Source organism: Poecilia latipinna, unplaced genomic scaffold (genome assembly GCF_001443285.1).
Source record: "Poecilia latipinna isolate Pla-1442-1.1 unplaced genomic scaffold, P_latipinna-1.0 Scaffold306, whole genome shotgun sequence".
In the NCBI taxonomy this organism is placed as follows: Eukaryota; Metazoa; Chordata; class Actinopteri; order Cyprinodontiformes; family Poeciliidae; genus Poecilia; species Poecilia latipinna.
This window is the reverse complement of record NW_015112922.1, coordinates 35622-55273: the sequence shown is the minus strand read 5'-3', so window position 1 is coordinate 55273 and position 19652 is coordinate 35622. Positions and strand designations below refer to the sequence as shown.

Sequence of the window (19652 nt, the reverse complement as noted above, 5' to 3'; positions counted from 1 at the left end):
ATTGTGTGGTAAATCATTGCCATCCACATCTGAGCACCATTAAGACTGGTACCTCTCCTTCTAATTCTTTTTTTTTTTTTTAAGCACTCCATGTGCTCTTTGATCTATCAAAACATCTTCACTTGTTTTCAAACTTTCATCACCTGCATGTTGGGCACATTAATAACCAGAGAGGTTAGGTCATAGTTAATAAAAGATGTTGATTGATAACAGGTACCTGCATGTAAGCCGTTGATCCCGTTGTTATTGTCGGCTCTCCTCCCGACAAAGTCATTCTGGAGCCAAATATGTGCATAACTTTCAGATTCCTGAAAAAATAAAAAAAATGATGATTTAAGGTCCAATAACCAGCAGCAATCCACTGCACTACCCCAACATTTCCCCGTCGACATCCTGATGTTTTCACATAGTCGAAACGTGACACAATGCCTTGAGAATGCATTCACTGTCTCGACCTTGTTCACTTTTTGTTACATTAGAGCCTCACTGAAATTTGTTGAGAGTTTATTTCGCAGAACAATACAAGGTAAGTGCATAACGGCGACGCAGAAGGAAAAAGATGCAGGGTTCAACTGATTTTTTTTTTAAAGAATTCTTTCAATAAATTCTAAAGATTATTCTGTTTTATTATTATTTATTTACTTTTTTAAGGTGCTATGTATTGAAGTGTTCACCTTTTATGTTTTTGTTTGATGTGCTTAGTGTTCTGCTAGTAGTTTTGCTTGATTCCTGTAGTGTGTGAGTGTTCAGAAAAGTGTTATGCAAATACAATGTGTTATTATAATTACTATTATAAATTCAAATTTCACAAGTTGGATTTTTCCAGTTTGCCCAACACCCCCATCTAAAATCTCCCTCCAAAAAATTGCCTTCAGAAGACACCCAATCAGAAAATAGACTCTCCCTGTCAGTCATCTAAAAAATGTTTTCTACATCTTTATCTATTTGGCTCTGAGCTTCTCTTCATCCTGATTCTTTCTGGTCTCCAGTGTACAGTCAAAAGTGTGTCCCCCTTTATGTGATCCTGCGGGTGAAACGATCCCTGGTAAACAGTTCCACCTCTGAGGACTACAATTTGCTATGTACAGCATGTGCACTGTGTATTGTGTATTGTATAGCCTCCCATGAGTCATCACAGTTTCACAGTTTTCAAAAAGACACTCCTTTGCAAAGTGACTGCAAAGTACCCTCAGTGAAATTGGTTTAGTCCAGCTATTTTTAATAAAAATAATAATTTTTATAATACTGCATCATTTATTTATAATCAAGCTGCTTAAAAGAAAACAAGAACACAATCAAATGAAACAATATGGGGCAATTTAGAATAACTGACAGTTGTTCATGTTTCCAGGCCATGTCCACTTGTTTACACAGGAGTAATAGTTCATCCATTTTTAAAATAGCCAGTGCTACCCCTCACTTCTGGAACATCAGGGGGCTGAGCCTTCCTTTATGACCTCCTCCCATCTGAACAAGCTTCCTGTTATTGTCAGCCAAACACACACACACGCACACACACACACGCACACACAAATGTGGCCATATGTACTGCCAGGATTCCAGAATCTGTTCTGCGTGCCACTGTTACACTTTCCCTTTCCGAACAGCCCCAAATCTGGTCCTGGTCTGTAAGAGTTAAAAAAAAAGATAATGTTTTAAAGTTAAATGTATCCATCTCACACTATGTATCATTGCTGTTTCCATCTATCAAAATTGTGAGTTGTCATGAATTTTTGCAATATAATGGAGAGCAAACGCGTCATTTTACAAAGAAAATTTTTCAAATAGCAAATATTTGTGTTATGAATTTGCCAGTGGAAAAGCTCATGTCCACATATGACGAAAGTCATATCTAATTACATATTTTTGCTTCTGGCTCCATCTTGTGGTCAAAAAATACAAATGAACAATGCCTGGAGGCTGTTTTTGGATCATTATGCAGCAGCAATGTATATAAAAATGCTATTGTCCTACACAAATTATGTTATAAATTACAAAATTCACTAACATAAACATGCAAAAATACATGTTTTGCAAAACTGGAAAATATGGCTGGATTTTTCAGTTATCCTGTGTGATTCTATTTTGCTTCATGCAGTTAAAAAAAGATTCAATGACTTTCAGCTATCCTAATCTAGTCCTCATAAAACTTGCGCAAATTGTTACACGTGCCCATTTTTCTGAATAGTTGCTTGCTGCAGGTGTCATCATCAAATATATTTTTGTGTGTGTGTCATTGGCATCGTTCTTTCAAGCAATGACAATTGCAGCAAATCTCACTCAATGTGCATCCACAACAAGCAGAGGTTCATATAATTGTCAGGGCTTCCCTGTCCTGTATGTTCTTTATTTAGATAGTCATTTATTTTTGTTCTCTTGGTGGGCAGGGTTTACCTGCTGCCCAACACGGTTTGGATGAGAGGTTAATTAACAGGGTTCTCCATGAGTTAGTGTTGAGAAGGTAATGCAATCATTTGAATCAGCTGCTTGGGAGAAGGGAAGCATTTAACTTAACATGTCGGGCAGTAGGCCTGAGGACCACTACTGCACTCCAGCTTTGTATATAACTAAAAACAACCTTTATTTGGAATGACAAAAACTCACAATATCCAGTTTTGTCATATTAATTGCTTAAAGGACTTAATTTGCTTATGCATTAATTGCCCTTATTTAATAACACTTGGTTGTGAACTTGACTTTTTAGGGTGCAAATGTAAATTTAAATATAGAAGTTAACATATATACCCTTTCTGAATTGCTACTTTGTTTCCCCTCTTCAAAAGCTTAGAAACTGTTTCCTGTGTCAGAATAAATTGATCTGTGATTGATTTACTGGTGTTTTGGAAGGAACCAAAAGTCTGCACTTAGCAGGATTGCTTAAACCTGGCTTGATTAGGATGTTCCTCTGCAGCTTGGTAGGACATGCTTTCCAATCTGAATTACATGTGGAATTAAACTTTGAATTGAACCGCAAGACGATGTCTTCAGTTCTTGCACAGGCCACTTTTTTTCTTTTTTCCAAATAAATTTCACATGCTTGTCGTAAAATAAATTATCATAATGAAACAAACTTGGACATGTAAAACATGGTCGACTCATACTCGTCTGTTCAGTTCACAGGAAGCAACCCTCTGCGCGAGCTATTTCGGTTTAAGGCCGTCCGCTAAGCTGCTCACCATTTAAACGCACCGTGCTTCTGTGAGCTTCAGCGCTCACTATGTCCAGTTGTTCAGTCAGAAGGCTCTTGTAGTGGCAGGAAGTTGCCATTTTGTTTTCTCTTCCTAAATATTACTATTTAGTGTTATATTTTCATAATCTTCTTAAACTAGTTCATTATTTAATAATGTTGAAAACGTTATGGCGCGTGCTAGCTCTAACGCAAAGACCAATCAGTTGTAGAGGCTGTAGGGAGCTATAAATGTGAGATGGTTGCTATAGAGACGCCTGCGACTGAAGAGCTGAACTCAGGAGCCCGAAAGATTTCGGAGGTTATTTAGGTATGTAGCACGCTAATGGAAGACTAAATTGAATATTTAATGTGCGAAAACGCCTGTTGGTATGGCGGTTATTATTTCTTCAACAAGAAAAAGACCTATGTGCAAGCGAGTTTGTTTAAAAGAGACTTTTAGTTAAACTGGCCTTTGTAGGAAAATGAGGACGCTAGCAAAACGTTAGCGATGCTAGGTGTTGGCGTGAACAAGTTTCGGTAAAACTTACCTTTTCCTCGTTGCGATTATTTTAAAAGGCAAAATAATGTCATGAAGGGGTTTTAAGCCAATACGTTGCCCTTGCTTTAGACATTGAATCGGTTCTTAAATCAAAGTCATGCTGAAGCTTTTAGAAGAAAATGTAATGTTGAGTTATTTCCAGAAACCGAACTGTACTCATGTTCACGGCCCTGGGTGCTAACGGTAGTTGCAACGATAGCTGGCGGTAACTCGAGAAGTGAAATGACCTGGAGCCAACAGGTGGAAATGTTGAGAGAACTTTTTAGCAGCGAAGCATCCTCCATTTTGTACCGTCTAATACGGTATGCATACAAACGCCGTAAGGTTGTACTCACTTGCTAAATAAAGGTAACATCCCCCAAAATTGTTTGCAGTTATTGGTTCTCGAGCTGCCCCTTGTTTTTGTTTTTCTCTGAAGAAATTATTGTCCTAAGTTTAAGTACTTGAGAAACTAATCAGTATTTTATTATATTCTTACTTTATATTTTTTTCTAAAGAATGAATATATAGAAGGATACTCCAATCGGTGAATAAAAGTTAATAGTAGCAAAACATGACACTGACGCAAGTGTTGGTCTATTTCCTTAGTGGTTCTGATGAGTAGTTACAGGCGCAGCTCAAAATATTTGAATATCATGACAAATGCTACACAATCTTGTCCAAAAGCCAGTCTTGTAGACCCTCCACAATGAGGGCGAGCAACAAAAGGTCAATGCAAAAAAACGCTGCTTGTTCTAGGGTTGTATTCAAGCTAGAAAGTTCAGTGGAAGGAAAAGATGCACAAGTAACGGGAATAACTGCAGCCTTGAGAGGATTGTCAAGCAAAATCCTATTGAGAATGTATGAGCTGATGAGACATCAGACCCAACATGGTAGATGACCTGAATGCTGATGTCCTCCATGCCACGCTGCATCAATGCAGTAGTTTTTGCGAAAGGCCAGACCAAACTTTGAGTGCAAAGTTTACATCAATACATATAGATGTTTTTTTTTTTTTTTACTTAATAATGTTCTAATTTCTGAAGCACTGAATTTTGTGCTTCTGTTATCTCTAAGCCTTAATCATGACATTTACAAAAATAAAGGCTTGAAATAGTTCACCATACGTAATAAATCAGTTTAAGTTTCACTTTCTCAAATGATTGAGAAAACGCATAGATTTTAGTTTCATAATATTCAAATTTATTTGGGGTGACGTGCACAGTTTAATGACTTCGGTTGGGTATTGTTTTCTGTGATCTGTGCTCTGCATGTTTGCTGACAGGGTCTTTCACTGAACAAGCTCCTGATTGGCCATTAGACGGTGGAAAATATTTTTCAGTATTGTCCTTCATCTGAACAGAATCGTCTCTAAAAGCAGAAGTTCTTCCTTTTATAATGCGTTATCTTCACCTTTGAGTGTATTGTCCAGGCCCAGTTTTCACCTAATTCTTTAATAATGTGGTCTTACTTTGCATTCATGTAAACCTAAGAATTATCAGGAATAAAAGTATTATTCTAACTTACTGAAAGTGTAGCATCGTAATTCCAGACATCAACTTGTATTTTTTCCATCTGCAAATTACTTACCATGAAGAACGTTACAACTTTTCATTCAAAATAACCTGTTTTTATGCACAATTAAACCATGCATTTTGTGCATTTTTTATTGCTTAATTCGGTGGCCCTTTTTTTTTCAGTTGGTGCTATTTATTTATTTTTAGTTGCTTTTCTTGCATAGCAACTTTTTAGTCAGCTTCTGGAAATGAGGTCAGTGTGGCAGCAGGACATGGGACTATTGCATTGATTACTAAATATACTTTCAACTGTTGAACACTGAATACAAAACTATTGAACAATTCTGAGTGCACAGATGTGCATCTTAATTGGTTTCATAGCACAAATCTATATTTGTGCTACTGTAGCCCTTAAACGTTGCTGAGTTCCTTTACAGAAATTATTTTAACCAGCTGTTTGAAATCTTGGTTTAGTTGTTATCAGTATTGAATTAGCTATTTAATCTTAATAGGTTAAGTATCACTATGCTAGCTATAAGTTGCAGATCTCGTCTACAATTTGTGTTTTTGATGTTTTTAATTATTCACTTATCAATTGTATCTCATAACATTCAATGAATAAACTGTCATGAGAAGTGATTGAAACATGGATGTAAACATGACATTTTGGTATAAAGTGAGCCATCTACCTCTGCTGAAACAACTGCCTATATTATATTAAATTCAGGTATGTACAGTACGTGGCGCCATCACTCAACTAGAGAGGAGTGGGGTTTTTTTGTTTTTGTTTTTTCTGCCTGAATATGAAAATCACTAGATTTCAGTGAATAAATCATGCGTTCTTTTCTATTTCTAAACTGTCCTTAACATTTCAGAGTGCTGGTTATTTATTTTCATATTGATATATAATAACCCTCTATCTTGACCTATTTCATAGATGTGTGACTCTAGTAATTAATAGAAATGTATGCAATTTTAATTGAGTTCTTTAAGAAACAGTTACTACTTACTCCCAGCATTAATGTAGTTTTCTGTAAGTCCTGATTTTTTCTGACTAATAATCCACACTATTTTTTTTAATGATGGCTATATAGATTAAAAAAGTTTTTATTTATTCTTAAATATTGAATTTATTGGCATTCCTGATTTTTTTATTTTAAGAAATGTTGAATTTATTGGTGTTCCTCTTTAGGGTGTGTTTGATCTATTTGTTTTTTTGTTTTTTTTTCTTAATGAAAATGTAGAAAATGCCTGTCTCTGGTGTATCTTCGCTTTCATATTTTACTTGTTACTGATGCACTGACAACTAGGTTTGTTTCTTCATCAGGAAGGTGTGTGATGAGCTCTCCGTTGCAGCAGAGTGTTCTCCAGGCTCCCTTGTCCCATCGATGCTTTTAAACAGGATGGCTGATGTGAAAGCCTGCCCTTCCGTGAGCGGGAACCCGCCTCCACCAGAGGTCGTAAATCCCAGGAGGCCCGGGCGCCTGACCAATCAGCTGCTGTATCTGGAGAAGGTGGTGATGAAAGCGCTCTGGAAACATCAGTATTCATGGCCGTTTCGCGAGCCCGTCGATGCTGTGACGCTGTGTCTTCCAGTAAGTGCTTCAGTTGTCGGCCAGTGTTTGACTGGTGCAGCAGCTTGTGAAAGAATTCAAACTCATTAAACTTTTCATACATTTTCTCTTTTTACAAGCACAAACTTTATTTTAGGATTTGCTATGGATGAACATAATATTTATAAAGTATGACGAAATTGACTAAAAGGAAAAAATCAGTGAATTAAGGTGTACATGTGCATTCAGGTTCTTTTAAATCAAGGGTGCCCAAAGTCGGTCCTGGAGGGCCGGCATCCTGCATGTTTTAGTTCTCTCCCTGCTGGTATAACAACCTTTTCAGCATCTCAATATTCTTCTTAGGCCTTCTAACGAGCCATCATTGGATCCAAGTGCGTTAAACCAGGGAGAGAACTAAAACATGCAGGATGCCGGCCCTCCAGGACCGACTTCGGGCACTACTTTTTTTAATTGATCCATTTGAAGAAAGTTCAGTGCAACAGTTCATTCAGGAGTGAATGAATCAGTAAATAGATTTTAGCTTGTGTGTAATTTAATCTCACTGCAGCTGTTCATGTAAGCACAAATTCACAATCTGCTTTAGGTCTGGAGATTATCAATGTTAACTATTCCATTCATGGATGTGCTGTGATCTAAACATTTTTCTACAAAGTGAAGCTTTTTTTTACAGCCTATGACAGGTTTTCTTCCAAGACAGTTCTATGCTTTAATCAGTCAAATTTATTTTTACAACACATTTCAGCAACAAGGCAGGTCAAAGCGCTTCACATCATAAGATGTGTATCATCAATGCACATCAAATATGTTAGTCAATGTTCCAGTGACGCCTGTCTAGAGTCAAAAGCAACTCTAGACATGTGGGCTTTTAGTCAACACTTAAAGGCACTCAGTGTTTCAGCTGTTTCGCAGTTTTCTGGAAGTTTGTTCCAGATTTGTGGTGCATAGAAGCTGCTTCTCTATGATTGGTTCTGGTTCTGACACATAGCAGAACCAGAAGACTTGAGTGGTCTGGAAGGTTGATACAACAGCAGTAGATATTTAACTTATTGAGGTGCTAAACTGTTCAGTGATTCATAAACAGACGTATTGGGTCTATTCTCTGAGCTACATGGAGCCAGTGGAAGGACTTTGGAACTTAGGTTCTGATTTTTATTTATTTTTTATGTTTTGGCAGACCTTTGAAGATGTTATTGCAGTAATCAATGCGATTAAAAATGAATGCACAAAGGAGTTTCTCTAGATCTTGCTGGACATTAGTCACCTGAAGAAAAATACTGGAAATGTTATTCAGATAAAGGAAGGCCAACTTTGTAACTGTCTTTATATTGTGGAGGTTTTTATTTAAGGAATTTTATTTGAGTGTCAGAGTACAGAGAGCTAGATGTAAATGTATGTCTCACTTTACAGATGTTCTTTTTTTATAGTAGTAAAAAAAACAACTTTAAAAGCAAATGTTATTTTTCCGTTTAACTTCAATTCTGTGCTACTTGTGTTGGTCTGTCACCCAAAATCTCCATGATGTCCAGTCAGTATTCTGGTTGTATTGTGACATTGGGGGGGTTGAATGGCTTTGCAAGGTACTGTAATCCACTTGTTATCTTCGGTCAAAAACCAAAAAGTTTTTCAAGTGTGGGCTATTTTTATGTATGTTTTTAGGATTATTATAAAATTATTACATATCCTATGGATCTGAGCACCATCAAGAAGCGACTAGAGAACCGATATTACTGGGAAGCAAGTGAGTGTGTAAAAGACTTCAACACCATGTTCACCAACTGCTACATGTACAACAAGGTGAGAACACGATGTAATACGACACACTGCTACGTTTGTTTACCTGCACGTCAGCTGAATCTAACATGTCTGTTCTGACTGGAATCAATATTGCTCTTTTGATGGAGATGGAGATTAATGGAATGGTAACAAGGCCTTCTAGCCTCAAAGACTTCAATAAAATGAATGGTTCAATGGCTCGTTAGCCGCTGTACGAAATATTTGATTAGCTGTAATGCAGATAAAGGCTTTCTCTCTGCTTGCTTAGAAAGTAATAAATGATTTTCAACATGCAGGAGATGGAGGGGGTCTGCTATTAAAGTTATTTTATTTCAAATGTCTTCACATCTTCAGAAATGGCACTCCAGGGACATTTACCCTCGGGGAGATGCCTGTCACTTATTGTCAGGAACAATTCTTTTTTCCTTTTGGTCATCTTTAAATCTAAAGTAGTTTCTTGCTCAACTGCATGTAAACAAATGTAGTCTCCTGTTCACTTGATGTTTGATTGTTTGAACAGAAGAGCTGTAGCTCTATGGCTAAACTCAGTAACCCTTCCTCCTTTCTTTCTTTTTTTTCCCACAGCCTGGAGATGATATTGTTTTTATGGCCCAAACCTTGGAAAAGGCCTTTTTGCAGAAATTGTCACAAATGCAAAAGGAGGAGGTCGTCACTACAGTCTCTGTGCTTGAACCACTGAAAATGAAGAAAAACAATACAGGTGACTCAGAAATATTGGGTATTTCATCTCGATTTTTATTTTTTTAGTTTGCACATTTATAAAAAAAAATAATAATAATGCTGCAACCAATGATTATTTATATATCAATTATTGTGATTAATCAGATAAAAGAAATTGCCAAATGTTGCAGATTTTTCATTTAAGTTGCTTTATTCTGTATTAGAAATGCATTTAAAGATGAAAGCAAATAATTAAATTCCTTTTTTAAATGAAATACTTGATTGCCTAACATTGCCTATTGCAGTAACAACACCCCTTTAGTGAACACTTGATCATTTGTACCAAAGGAGGCAACCGTAGCTTAAAAAAGGAGGAAGGTGCTATGGAGAATTTATCTGTTCTCCATGCTAAGTTCTTGATGTATGAGGTTGAAGAAGAGTCAGTGAGTTGAATTCATGAATTCCATTTATTATTACAAAAATACAGCTGGTCCATTTCTCATGCTACATTTAGGAGTTAGCGGGACAAAATGGCATCAAACGAAAGTTTTCCATTCTCTTTGTTAGCCTCTATCTAAGCTCACCCTAAAGAGGGCTTTCCCTAGTGTGTCATATCCTTTAACCTAAGCTTTGAGGGCGTTTCCTAACATGTCATTTCCTTAAGCTTTAGCTTTGCAACTAGCTAAAAGAGATGGAAGGAAAACACAGAATTATTTATTCTCAACAGTGTAGATGAGCATGATTGATGGCACTAAGACCCTCCTCCTGGCTCTGATTGGTTGTTTTGCAATGAGAGAAGGCAGAGGAGCTCCACTTTTTCTTTTTTTTTTCCACAGATCATTGTTGTTACTGTCATAACATAGTGACAGTTTCAACAAATGTGTAACAAAATATTTTTTTAAATAAACGTTTCATCTTTAGATTTGTTTTTATTCTTTTTACTTTAAACTAAAGTTTTAGTTTTGTTAGTATAGGTTTACTTTGAACTGAAGTTTTGTATCTAAAACTATGCCTCTTTAGGAGTCCTGGGTAGAACAGGCTTAATTTGAATGTAAAATGTCTAGACTTTTATATATTTACATGTTTAATTACTTCTCTCCTTGTGTTCTTTCCAGAAAACTGCCTTTTTTTACTCTGTATCCTGCAGTTGACGATTAACCAATTACCAAATTAGTTGATTATTATTTCAATACCAAAGTCATTCCGATTAATCGTTTCAGCCATGAAATAAAGTACTGTTTTTACCCCATAGCATACTCTTCCAGTAACTGCAGTGACCTGTCAAACATGTAAAGTTCCACCCAACCTATGTGAAGTGTTTTTAATCCCCACCTGAAGCAGATGCAGTGAAGCAGAAGTCTGGTATACCAGACGTTGTTCTCCAGCAGATGGTGACGGTCATTCCTCCGGATGTGGCTCAGATCAACCCATCCAACCGACTCGCTGGAAAAACACACACAACAGTAAGGTTTGATTAGTTCATGTGGCCTGTATCCTGAATGTGTCTGCATGCTGCAGTCAACGACACACAGAGCTCATCTCTTTCCCCTCCCGTCTGAATATTCAGATTAAAAAAACCTTGAAGCGGAAAGCCGACTCTGCAACATCGGCCCCTTCCGTCTTCACAAACAGTGAGGTCTCCCCTGATGAGGAACCTTCAGTGCCTTGCACATTGTTCTTCAGAACAAGCAACGGACGGCCCATCAAGCCCCCAAAGAAGGACTTGCCTGCTTTTGAGGACAAGAGGGTCAGAATGCCAGAGCAAGTCAGGTACTGCAACAACATCCTGAAAGAGATGCTGTCCAAGAGGCACTACGCCTACGCCTGGCCCTTTTACACCCCGGTGGACGCAGTGGCTTTAGGGCTCCACGACTACCATGACATCATCAAACAGCCGATGGATCTGAGCACCATCAAGGTAAAACTACCAAGAAGTCCGAATATTTGAAGCGTTCCAAAAGCCAGTTTGTTCTGATGCAAGTTTTAAACTCTAGAAAAAAATGGACCAGCAGGAGTACAGAGATGCCAAGGAATTTGCTGCTGATGTGCGACTAATGTTCTCAAACTGCTACAGATACAATCCTCCGTCGCATGATGTTGTCTACATGGCCAAAAAACTGCAGGTTCGCTGCTCTTCCTGTCTAGTTTAGGGTGAGACCACCCAAGTCAAACCTTAATTTAAGTATAATTGAGCCATTTTGAAGAGACATAAAGACGCTCTCCAACTGTATACAATTTCATCCCAAGAAGCTTTGCTACCAAAAAGAGATAATCAGACATACACACATTCTCATTTTGGTGCAAACTTTTATTCCTTCCTTCAACAGGAGGTTTTTGAAACCCGCTACATGAACATTCCCCAAAAACCAGAAGGGTGTTCCGTCTCTCTGCAGTGTGCCGAAAACCGGCAGTCGAACAGAGTCGGAAGTCCCTCAACATCAGAGAGTTCTCTGAGCAACAACTCCTCTGAGTCAGAAAGGTCATCGGATGAGGTTGCCATGCAGCTGGCTCATCTGGAAGAGAAGGTTGGCATCACACAAGCACAAGTGCAAAATAGTGCATAAAATTTTCCTCATTTTCTGGTTATTTCGGCAGTTGAAAGCAGTCAGCGATCAGCTGAAGCGGCTCACCAAAGATCCTCTGAAGCCGAAGAAGAAAGAGAAGCTGAAAAAGGAAAAACGAACCAGTGAGAAGGGCCTTTCTCGACTGAAGAACGTTTCTGCGAAATACAACACCATAGTGCAAATGATTTCGAAATGCAAAGGCACCTCTCTGTAAGGGTCACAAATATGGAGTTTGGTTTTTGAACCTTACAACTAACATTAGCCCAAGATAAACCGTAATTCTCTTTTGTGTTGTTGTTTTTGTTTTGTTGCGTTTGCAGGCATGGAGTTAAACCTCACAATCCCGGAGTCCCGGCAAAGTGCAGCGAGGTCGTTTCAGTCCCACTTAGTAACCAGGAAAAAACGCAGCTAAAGGCAGACATCGACAAGCTACCCAGTAAAAAACTGATCGAGATGCTGAACCTCATCAAGAGCAGAGAGACGTGTTTGGAAACGGCTGAATCCGGGGAGGTGGAAGTGGACTTTGAAAAGCTCAAAGCTTCCACTCTCAGAGCCTTGCAGCAGTTTGTTGCTGCCAGTCTCAGTAAATGCAACAGCAGCAGAAACAGTAAGAACACTTCACTCCTCCACTGCTCAAGCTGTACTCCTCCAGTCTTTGGTTTTCATGCTGTTCTCCAGCTAAATGACGTTTGTGTTTTCTGCATTAGAAAAAAAGTTGTTGATCCCCAAAGGAGGACTGAAGAATGAAAAAACAAAGGAAGGTGGAAAGAAATCAGTTTTGAGCAACAAAAAGAACATGTTGATGAAACAGAAACCACTGGGTAGGATCGGGTCAACACGTTTCAAGGATCTGTTTCCTAATTTGAGGCATTGAGATTTTCTGAGATTTTAAAACATTTTTTTGTTTTTTTGTTTTCGTGAACTGTTTAAGTGGAGGTCTCTGCTAACAGCCGCCAGTCGCCTTTCAGCAAAAGCAGCAGCTCCTCGTTCAGCTCCGGCAGCAGCAGTGATGGTAGCTCCAGCTCCAGTGACGGCAGTGACTCTGAATCAGGTTGGCTTCTCACTTTGTCCTCTACTTTTGGCTGGTTCACCTAAGATTCACACAAATGTTAAACTGTTTTCAGTTTGCCTACACCCACAAAAGGTTTAGAAACTCATTTTTTATTCCCATTTTTTTAAATTTTCTTTTTCAGTATACCACATCTTCAGATAAATTTGTTCACACCAGAAGAACATTTATTTTATCCGACATCTTTCCACATTCTCGTTTCTTTTTTTGTTTAAAAAAAACCAACAAATTAAATTAGAAATCCATTTTACTACAGTAACTAACCCTCACATTTTATCCTTTTTTATATTATTTATTTGGTGTCACTCAGATTAAATTTCTTCATGAGACAGTTTTTTAGTCTATGGATGATATATTTAGTGAGCTGTAAGTTAGTGATGAACCTTTTTGTTGTTGTTGGATAGTGAACGTATATGACTTATCAAAAGCTTTTCATTGAAGTTTTTGGTACTTGCAGTAATGCAATTCTACCACAAGGTGGGAGTAATGCACATGGTTTGCCCACAGCAATTTGCAAGTTATACATTTGAATGGAAAATATATAATTCTCAAAACTTGGAAAGGTTTGTAATTTTCATGAGAGCCACACCTTGACTGTGAGGGATGGACTCGAAAAGAAAAATTATGCAGAAAAACGCATTGCATAATTAGCATTTATTGCATATAATAAGTACCATTTTTTTATAAAATAGAACATAATAGATATAACAGAAACTGTTATTTAATTCCAACTATTCCAGTAGTTCTTGACCAAGTTGTCAAACCCTGCAGCAGGGATTTTGGCTCTTATCCAGAACATTCAGGTTTCTGGAGTGTCGCTAGGCAACACAAAGTTTCAGCTCCCTCCAAAGACTTGCTGTTGGTTTCAGGTCATGGCGATACATGACCTTACTCAGCCTCCCCTCAGTACGGTGCAGCCCTCCTGTCCCTTCTGCAGAGAAGCACACCCCAAGCATGATGCTTCCACCACTGTGCTTTAGTTACCATGGTGTTCTTGGTGGAGTTCATCCCACAAAGTTTTATTTTAGTCTCATCTGACCTCGTGACCTTCTCCTATGCTGGGTGGTAGGTGTCAACTGCACAAATAATGCAATAATTATTTAAAAATCTCACAACATTATTTTTAATGTTTTTAGATTCTGTCTCACAGGGAAAAACTTTAAAACTGAGTACATCAGACGCATGCTTTCACTACTGTATGTCACTCAAAATGACGCCTATCAAAATCTTGAACAACCGATTGTGTTTGCTGTTTTATTTGGATAAACAAAAGGAAAGTATGGCAAAAGTTGAGTTACTCCTGTAATCCCTGAAGATCAACACTGTGATCCAATGTACTTCTGAAAACATGCAGGAATTTGTGAAGGTCATCCAGTTTGGATCAGAAAGTTTTCCATAAAAACCTTGTCATGAATCTCATGTTAATTTAGTTTTCTTTAAGTTTATTGTGAGGCTTATTGACTGAGCCCTTCTGAGGAGTTCAGTGTTTCTGTGGTTGCTTTAACAGTAAAGGTGTGACTCACATTTGCTTACCCTCACATCTACCTTTTTATTTCTTTCTGGGTAAGAAATCCTGCCTGTAGCTTTGACAAAATGATTAGCCTGATTTATTCAGGTCACTGAAAATAACCTGTTTTATTTCCCTGTAGCGTTTGATATGTTGCAACATAATATAAGTGTAGAAACAAGACATGGTTAAAATCAAAACATATTAACCGAAATGCGTTAGAGTTGTGTAGCTCGGCCACATATCGGCTGATTCCAGAATCCAGACTGTTTCAAAACATAGTGGTGAGCTGCTAATGGATTATATAGTTCAGTATCTGAGCTGCAGAGATCTTTCAGATTAGCATGTCATGAATAGATCATCTGTCGTTGATGAGCATGGCTGAGCATTAGCTCTTCAAAGTTGTGGTCGTCTTACTGTCAAGAGATCTGACATTCCTCTTTGTGGTTGATGGAAGAGATTGAAGTTTAAAAGTTCTGCTTTACTCCTGCTCTGAAACTACATCAGGGCTTTACGATGGCATATTTGGGCCATTGTAGATTGGAAAACAAACACGCACAAAGCAGGAGTAAGTTTCCACCAAAATAATCTCTGCGATTTCCACTTTTTTTTTCTAGCAAATTTTCAACCTTTGAAACTGAGAAAAATGTTTTTCCATTCTTTCTTTCTTTCTGAGATTAATCAAAAAATGTTTTGTATTTTTTCATCTACAAAGACCCTAATGCACTGTTGTATGGACTTGAGGTCAGTTTGTGTATTATTGAAGCTTTTGAAATGTCAATCAGCTGCATAGTTTTGCTTGTCAAACGTTTATTTGTTTGACATGGTTCTGATTTTCTTTGCCATGTCTCTCTTGTTTAGCAGATTTCTGATTCTATTGAGAGTTTCTGGGTGAATAAAGACGGAATATTAAGAACAAATAATCGGATGTTCAGCCTAGCAGATTGAAAAGCTTGATTTGTGTGTTCCTTTTTGATTTGATTTTTTTTTTACAGTGCCAAAACTGAAGAAAATGTCTAAGGATCCCTGTCAAAAAGTTCACCAAAAGGTAGCACACATTTTCCTCTTAGGATTACAACTTGGCATATTACAGTAGTGATAAATGTTTATTCTTCAATAAAAGGTGACCCACAATCTCAGCAATAAGCGGGTATCAGAGATCAGACAGTCAGCGAAGGCCCCGATCAGAACCCGTCATCCCTCACACCCCATCAAGTCCACTCTTCTAGAAACTAAAAACGACCAAACATCGCAAATCCCAGGCCACTTCTACAACGAGCTGCCCATGTCCCCGCAAGGTAAATATGTGGCTCCCTGAGCTTTTAGGAGGAATTACCTTATTTGTCAGCTTTGGCTTCAGTCCTGATCTATCTTGTACGTTCAAGTAAACATTTTAGTAAAGGTGTTCGACATGGTGTAATTTATTGTTGGCAGATTTGTCTGCGCTCTTATCCCCTATGGCCTCCCCTGGAGCACTGCCAGACTGGGCTGCTGCCAGATTTGAGGTACTCTTCACAAAATGGAAGAACTTAGCAGTGCCAGGTTCTTACAAAGCCTTTTTTTATTTCTAAATCCTTTCTGACGTTTCTGAAGTCCATTTGGAATCGGAATAAACCTTGGAACCAGGCCCTACCATTACAGTTAAAACAAATGTGCTGTATTTACACTGAATAAAGTCTCGCTGTCTGAAGTTGAATCGGGCAAAACTTCTTTTGTTTTAGGTTAGAACTACCAAAATGATTTGTTTGTTCAGTGCAACAATACTGAGAAAATATGTGAGAGATTTATCCAGTTAAATAAGTTTTTTTTAACCTATCAGATGTTTCCAAAGTCGTGACATCATCATCATTATCATCATATGGCCTTTCCTTCATTCTTTAAAGAGACAGTAATCACTCTGTATGGAAACTTTAATGATTTTTGAAGAAATTGATAAATAAATCTGATGTTTTCTCTTTCATAATTGTGACATTTAGCAAATAGGAAAAAATTTTGTAATTCTGACTGACCTAAAATGAAAACTTTAGTCTTCTTTATCAAAAAAATTATGTCTTTATTCAGTGTATGCAAACGTATTGTTTCAACTGTAAAATTTTTATTTGAATAATGTATTTGCATTGTGCTTTAACTGTGAAGAATGGAATAGTTTCTCCATAGAGCAGCCTGTGTCCAGCATCAGAATGATTCTGTGTTAAACCCAAATGTCTCCTGTATCAGGGTGCAGTGCTGTCCCCCCTCACCGACAGTCCGCTGCTCTTCAAAGAAGAGATGGGTGACAGTAAGTTCCTTAAAAACACATGCTCTGATGTCACTTTATTGTCAGTTTAGTGGCATAAAACCTTCTCTTTTTTTTTTTCTTCTGGAAGTTTATTTGACAGATTTCCGGGATCCTGAAGATTTTCCTGATGGTCGGGGCAGCGAGCTACCGCTCAGCCAGACCACAAGTAAATCTACTGAAGAGGAGAAATCCCAGATTCCTAAAAAGGTTGGGAAAAACCCTAACCAGAACAGATGAAACTAACCCTAACCCACTCAGCTCCTTCAGACTAGCCAACAGCAATTGGCAAACACTTGGTGGAACTGTGCTTCTGCTTAGGTTATTATACAAGATACTTCTGAGTGTAATGCTGGTAAAAATGTTGTTAAAGGGTTAATAAAGGAGCCATGTTGTGATCACTTCCTAAAGCCAGAGATTATATAGCTTTATAGCAGTGTTTTTTGAAAAGACAGAGGACCTATTTCAAGGCATTAAATTAGGAAGTCACATTTGTTCTAAGTAATGTTTGATATAAACCACATTTTTCTTTTTTCTTTTTTTTTTATAACAACTGAAGGTAATGTTGTTACTTAATTGTGTTGTAAAATGGCAACATGTGCCTGGAAAACATATGATGCCCCTTTGAAACAAACGTCTGACTAATTCTGTCACTTTTCTTTGTCAGGACATTTTCTTGAAAAATGCAGAGTCATGGGCAAAACTTGTGAGGCAGTCGGTCACTCCAGCTGCTATCAAGGCCTCTAAAGAGAGCTTCCAGATGTTCCGCAAAGCCGCCATAGAAAAGGAAGAACGGGAGAAAGCCCAAAAGAAGAAAGCCTTGGATGAAAACGGAGTGATGGAGCCTGTTGAAAAGAACAGGTGTTCACCACAGAACACAATCTCTGTTCCACGTTTAAGCTGATTTAGTTGTTCTTCGTGTTCCTGTGCCTGAGTTTGTCTCCTTCAGCTTTCCAGCTTTGGATAAAACGGAGCAACCTCTGGAGAAGATTAAAGAGGATCCGGATTTGCTGGAGAGCATCTGCCCGGAGGCCGGGTTGGAAGCTCCCAAACGAGTGGAGCAGCCGAGGCCTCAAAGTGAAGCGAAGGCCCAGAGCCAGCAGTTTTCTGTGGATAAAGAACGAGAGCTGGCCCGCAGGAAAGAGCAGGAGCGTCGCAGGAGGGAGGCCGTTAGTACACTGCTCCGTTTCTCACTCTGGAACATTTCCCTGCAGCACAGGGTTTCCCCCCAATGTTTTTTGTTGTTTGGTTTGTTTTGTTTTGTTTTTTTATATACCAGTAACAGTGATTACAAAGACAGGTTAAGCTTAGTTTACAGTATTGAAATTTGTGAGCCTCTTTGGCAGGTGCTTCCGAAGAGCATCTTCGCCTCCATTTATCAATTTGGAGAATAACTGCACCAACATACGCATCAAATATGAAAGCTGCTAGTATCCGTAATGAGACGCATATTAACGCCTCGTTCTAAACCATAATTGGTGGCATCCATTACTTTTTTTTCTTGGTGCAAATGCATTGAGCATCTGAACATAGTGAAGTCCATAATATGAGAAAATTAAATAAATTAATTAAAAAACATTAAATGACATGCAGTTTGTATGTCATGTTCATCTTCTTAGTGACCAGCCACTAGATTTCAGGGCATTTTTGTCCAATCAGGACACTACAAGGACAGACACAACCGGACGATCGCCGCTGTATTGAAAATCTCTGACAATACATGGAGCTGCCGTTCTGCTCTGGTCCTACTCACACCCAGTTTAACTATGAAGTTTTGACTCTTCCTACCCATTTTTTGCTAAAGCTTCAGTGAGCTTTAACAGACAGTTGTCTATTTAACACACAGACTAGTTTTATTTAGTCCACTGCTGTATTTCCTTTATTGTTGTTGTATTTATTTCCAAAATTTCTTGTCAGCTTTTAACATTTTGTTTTAAACTTTTAAATGTTGTTCAGCTGGTGGACTGGCTAAGCTAATGGGTTTAGCCAGTTACTGGGGGAAACCCTGCTGCAACCGTTGACATAACTTTGTAACTGTTCTTCTCTTCGTATAGATGTCTTGTATTGACATGACCATGCAGCGGGAGATCATGACCTCATTTGAACTTGGCCTGGACTGAAGAAGGAAGCTGCAAACCAAAGCTCTACCCTCAAAGATCTTCAGTTGTCATGAGGTTTAACATTGTTAGACTTTCTCTCTGGCTTGAGGCAAGAAACTGAAAGCCTGAAGAGTTAAACTATGGGAGGAGGTGAAAAAGATAAAATGCAAATAGGTTTGACCTTCTGTTAGCATTTGATATTTGCACTAACGCACTCTTAAAGTGTTTATAGCACTATTATTATTTGAACTCACATTTACTACATTATTGTTCATCCTTCGACAGTTTACTGAATTTTGTCAGAAATGTTACGTTCTGTTAGTTCTCGGATTTAATCGATTCCTTTAAGGAGATTTACAATAATTTTTTTTTCCACAAATGCAGATTTGAGTGCATCATACATTCCTGCATTACAGTATAATATGTAGAATAATGGAATAGGGTTCAAAAGATTTCCCAGCTTAAAGATTTACTTCAGCTTTTTGCTGGGCTATTATTACAATGTTAACTATACATGCACTGTGTTGTTTGGTCAAACGTACAGTTGTGGCTGTTCTGCAGTCATGAACAATAGTAGCAGATCTTCCAAGATGTTTGTATATGTTTAAAAAGATTTTTTTTTAATTAACAAAATAAAGCTATTTTTCACTAATCAGTCTACACCGACCAATGATTTACTCTGATATCTCATTTACATTTTGCTTCCGTAAAGTTCTTCTTTGACCACAAACTCCTCCATTCGTTAAGTGTCTTCTTGTTTTTATATTGGAGCCATTTAAAAAAAAAAAAAAACATGAACTATACCTTGTCGTTGAACTGAATACTTCATCTCGAACATTTCAGGAAAAATACTTCTAAATGTAAATGTGTGCTTTTTTTGGTCAAA

At 38.0% G+C, this 19652-nt stretch overlaps 1 protein-coding gene across 2 annotated transcripts; it reads left to right on the top strand.

Moving 5' to 3' along the window:
• The first annotated feature begins 3252 nt into the window (after positions 1-3252).
• brdt (bromodomain, testis-specific) lies at positions 3253-19424 on the top strand. 2 transcript variants are annotated; one of them, XM_015034591.1, is made up of 20 exons: positions 3253-3497; positions 6552-6819; positions 8455-8592; positions 9157-9292; positions 10594-10715; positions 10820-11170; positions 11247-11375; positions 11580-11777; positions 11848-12026; positions 12137-12423; positions 12524-12637; positions 12748-12867; positions 15388-15440; positions 15516-15690; positions 15827-15897; positions 16610-16670; positions 16759-16877; positions 17335-17528; positions 17617-17836; positions 18722-19424. In XM_015034591.1, the coding sequence occupies exons 2-20, from the start codon at positions 6613-6615 to the stop codon at positions 18785-18787; spliced, it is 2940 nt and encodes a 979-aa protein (XP_014890077.1). In that variant the 5' UTR covers positions 3253-3497; positions 6552-6612; the 3' UTR covers positions 18788-19424. The 2 variants fall into 2 exon arrangements, with proteins under 2 accessions (XP_014890077.1, XP_014890076.1); XM_015034590.1 differs by having other exon boundaries at positions 3254-3497; positions 10591-10715.
• Positions 19425-19652: the final 228 nt, after the last annotated feature.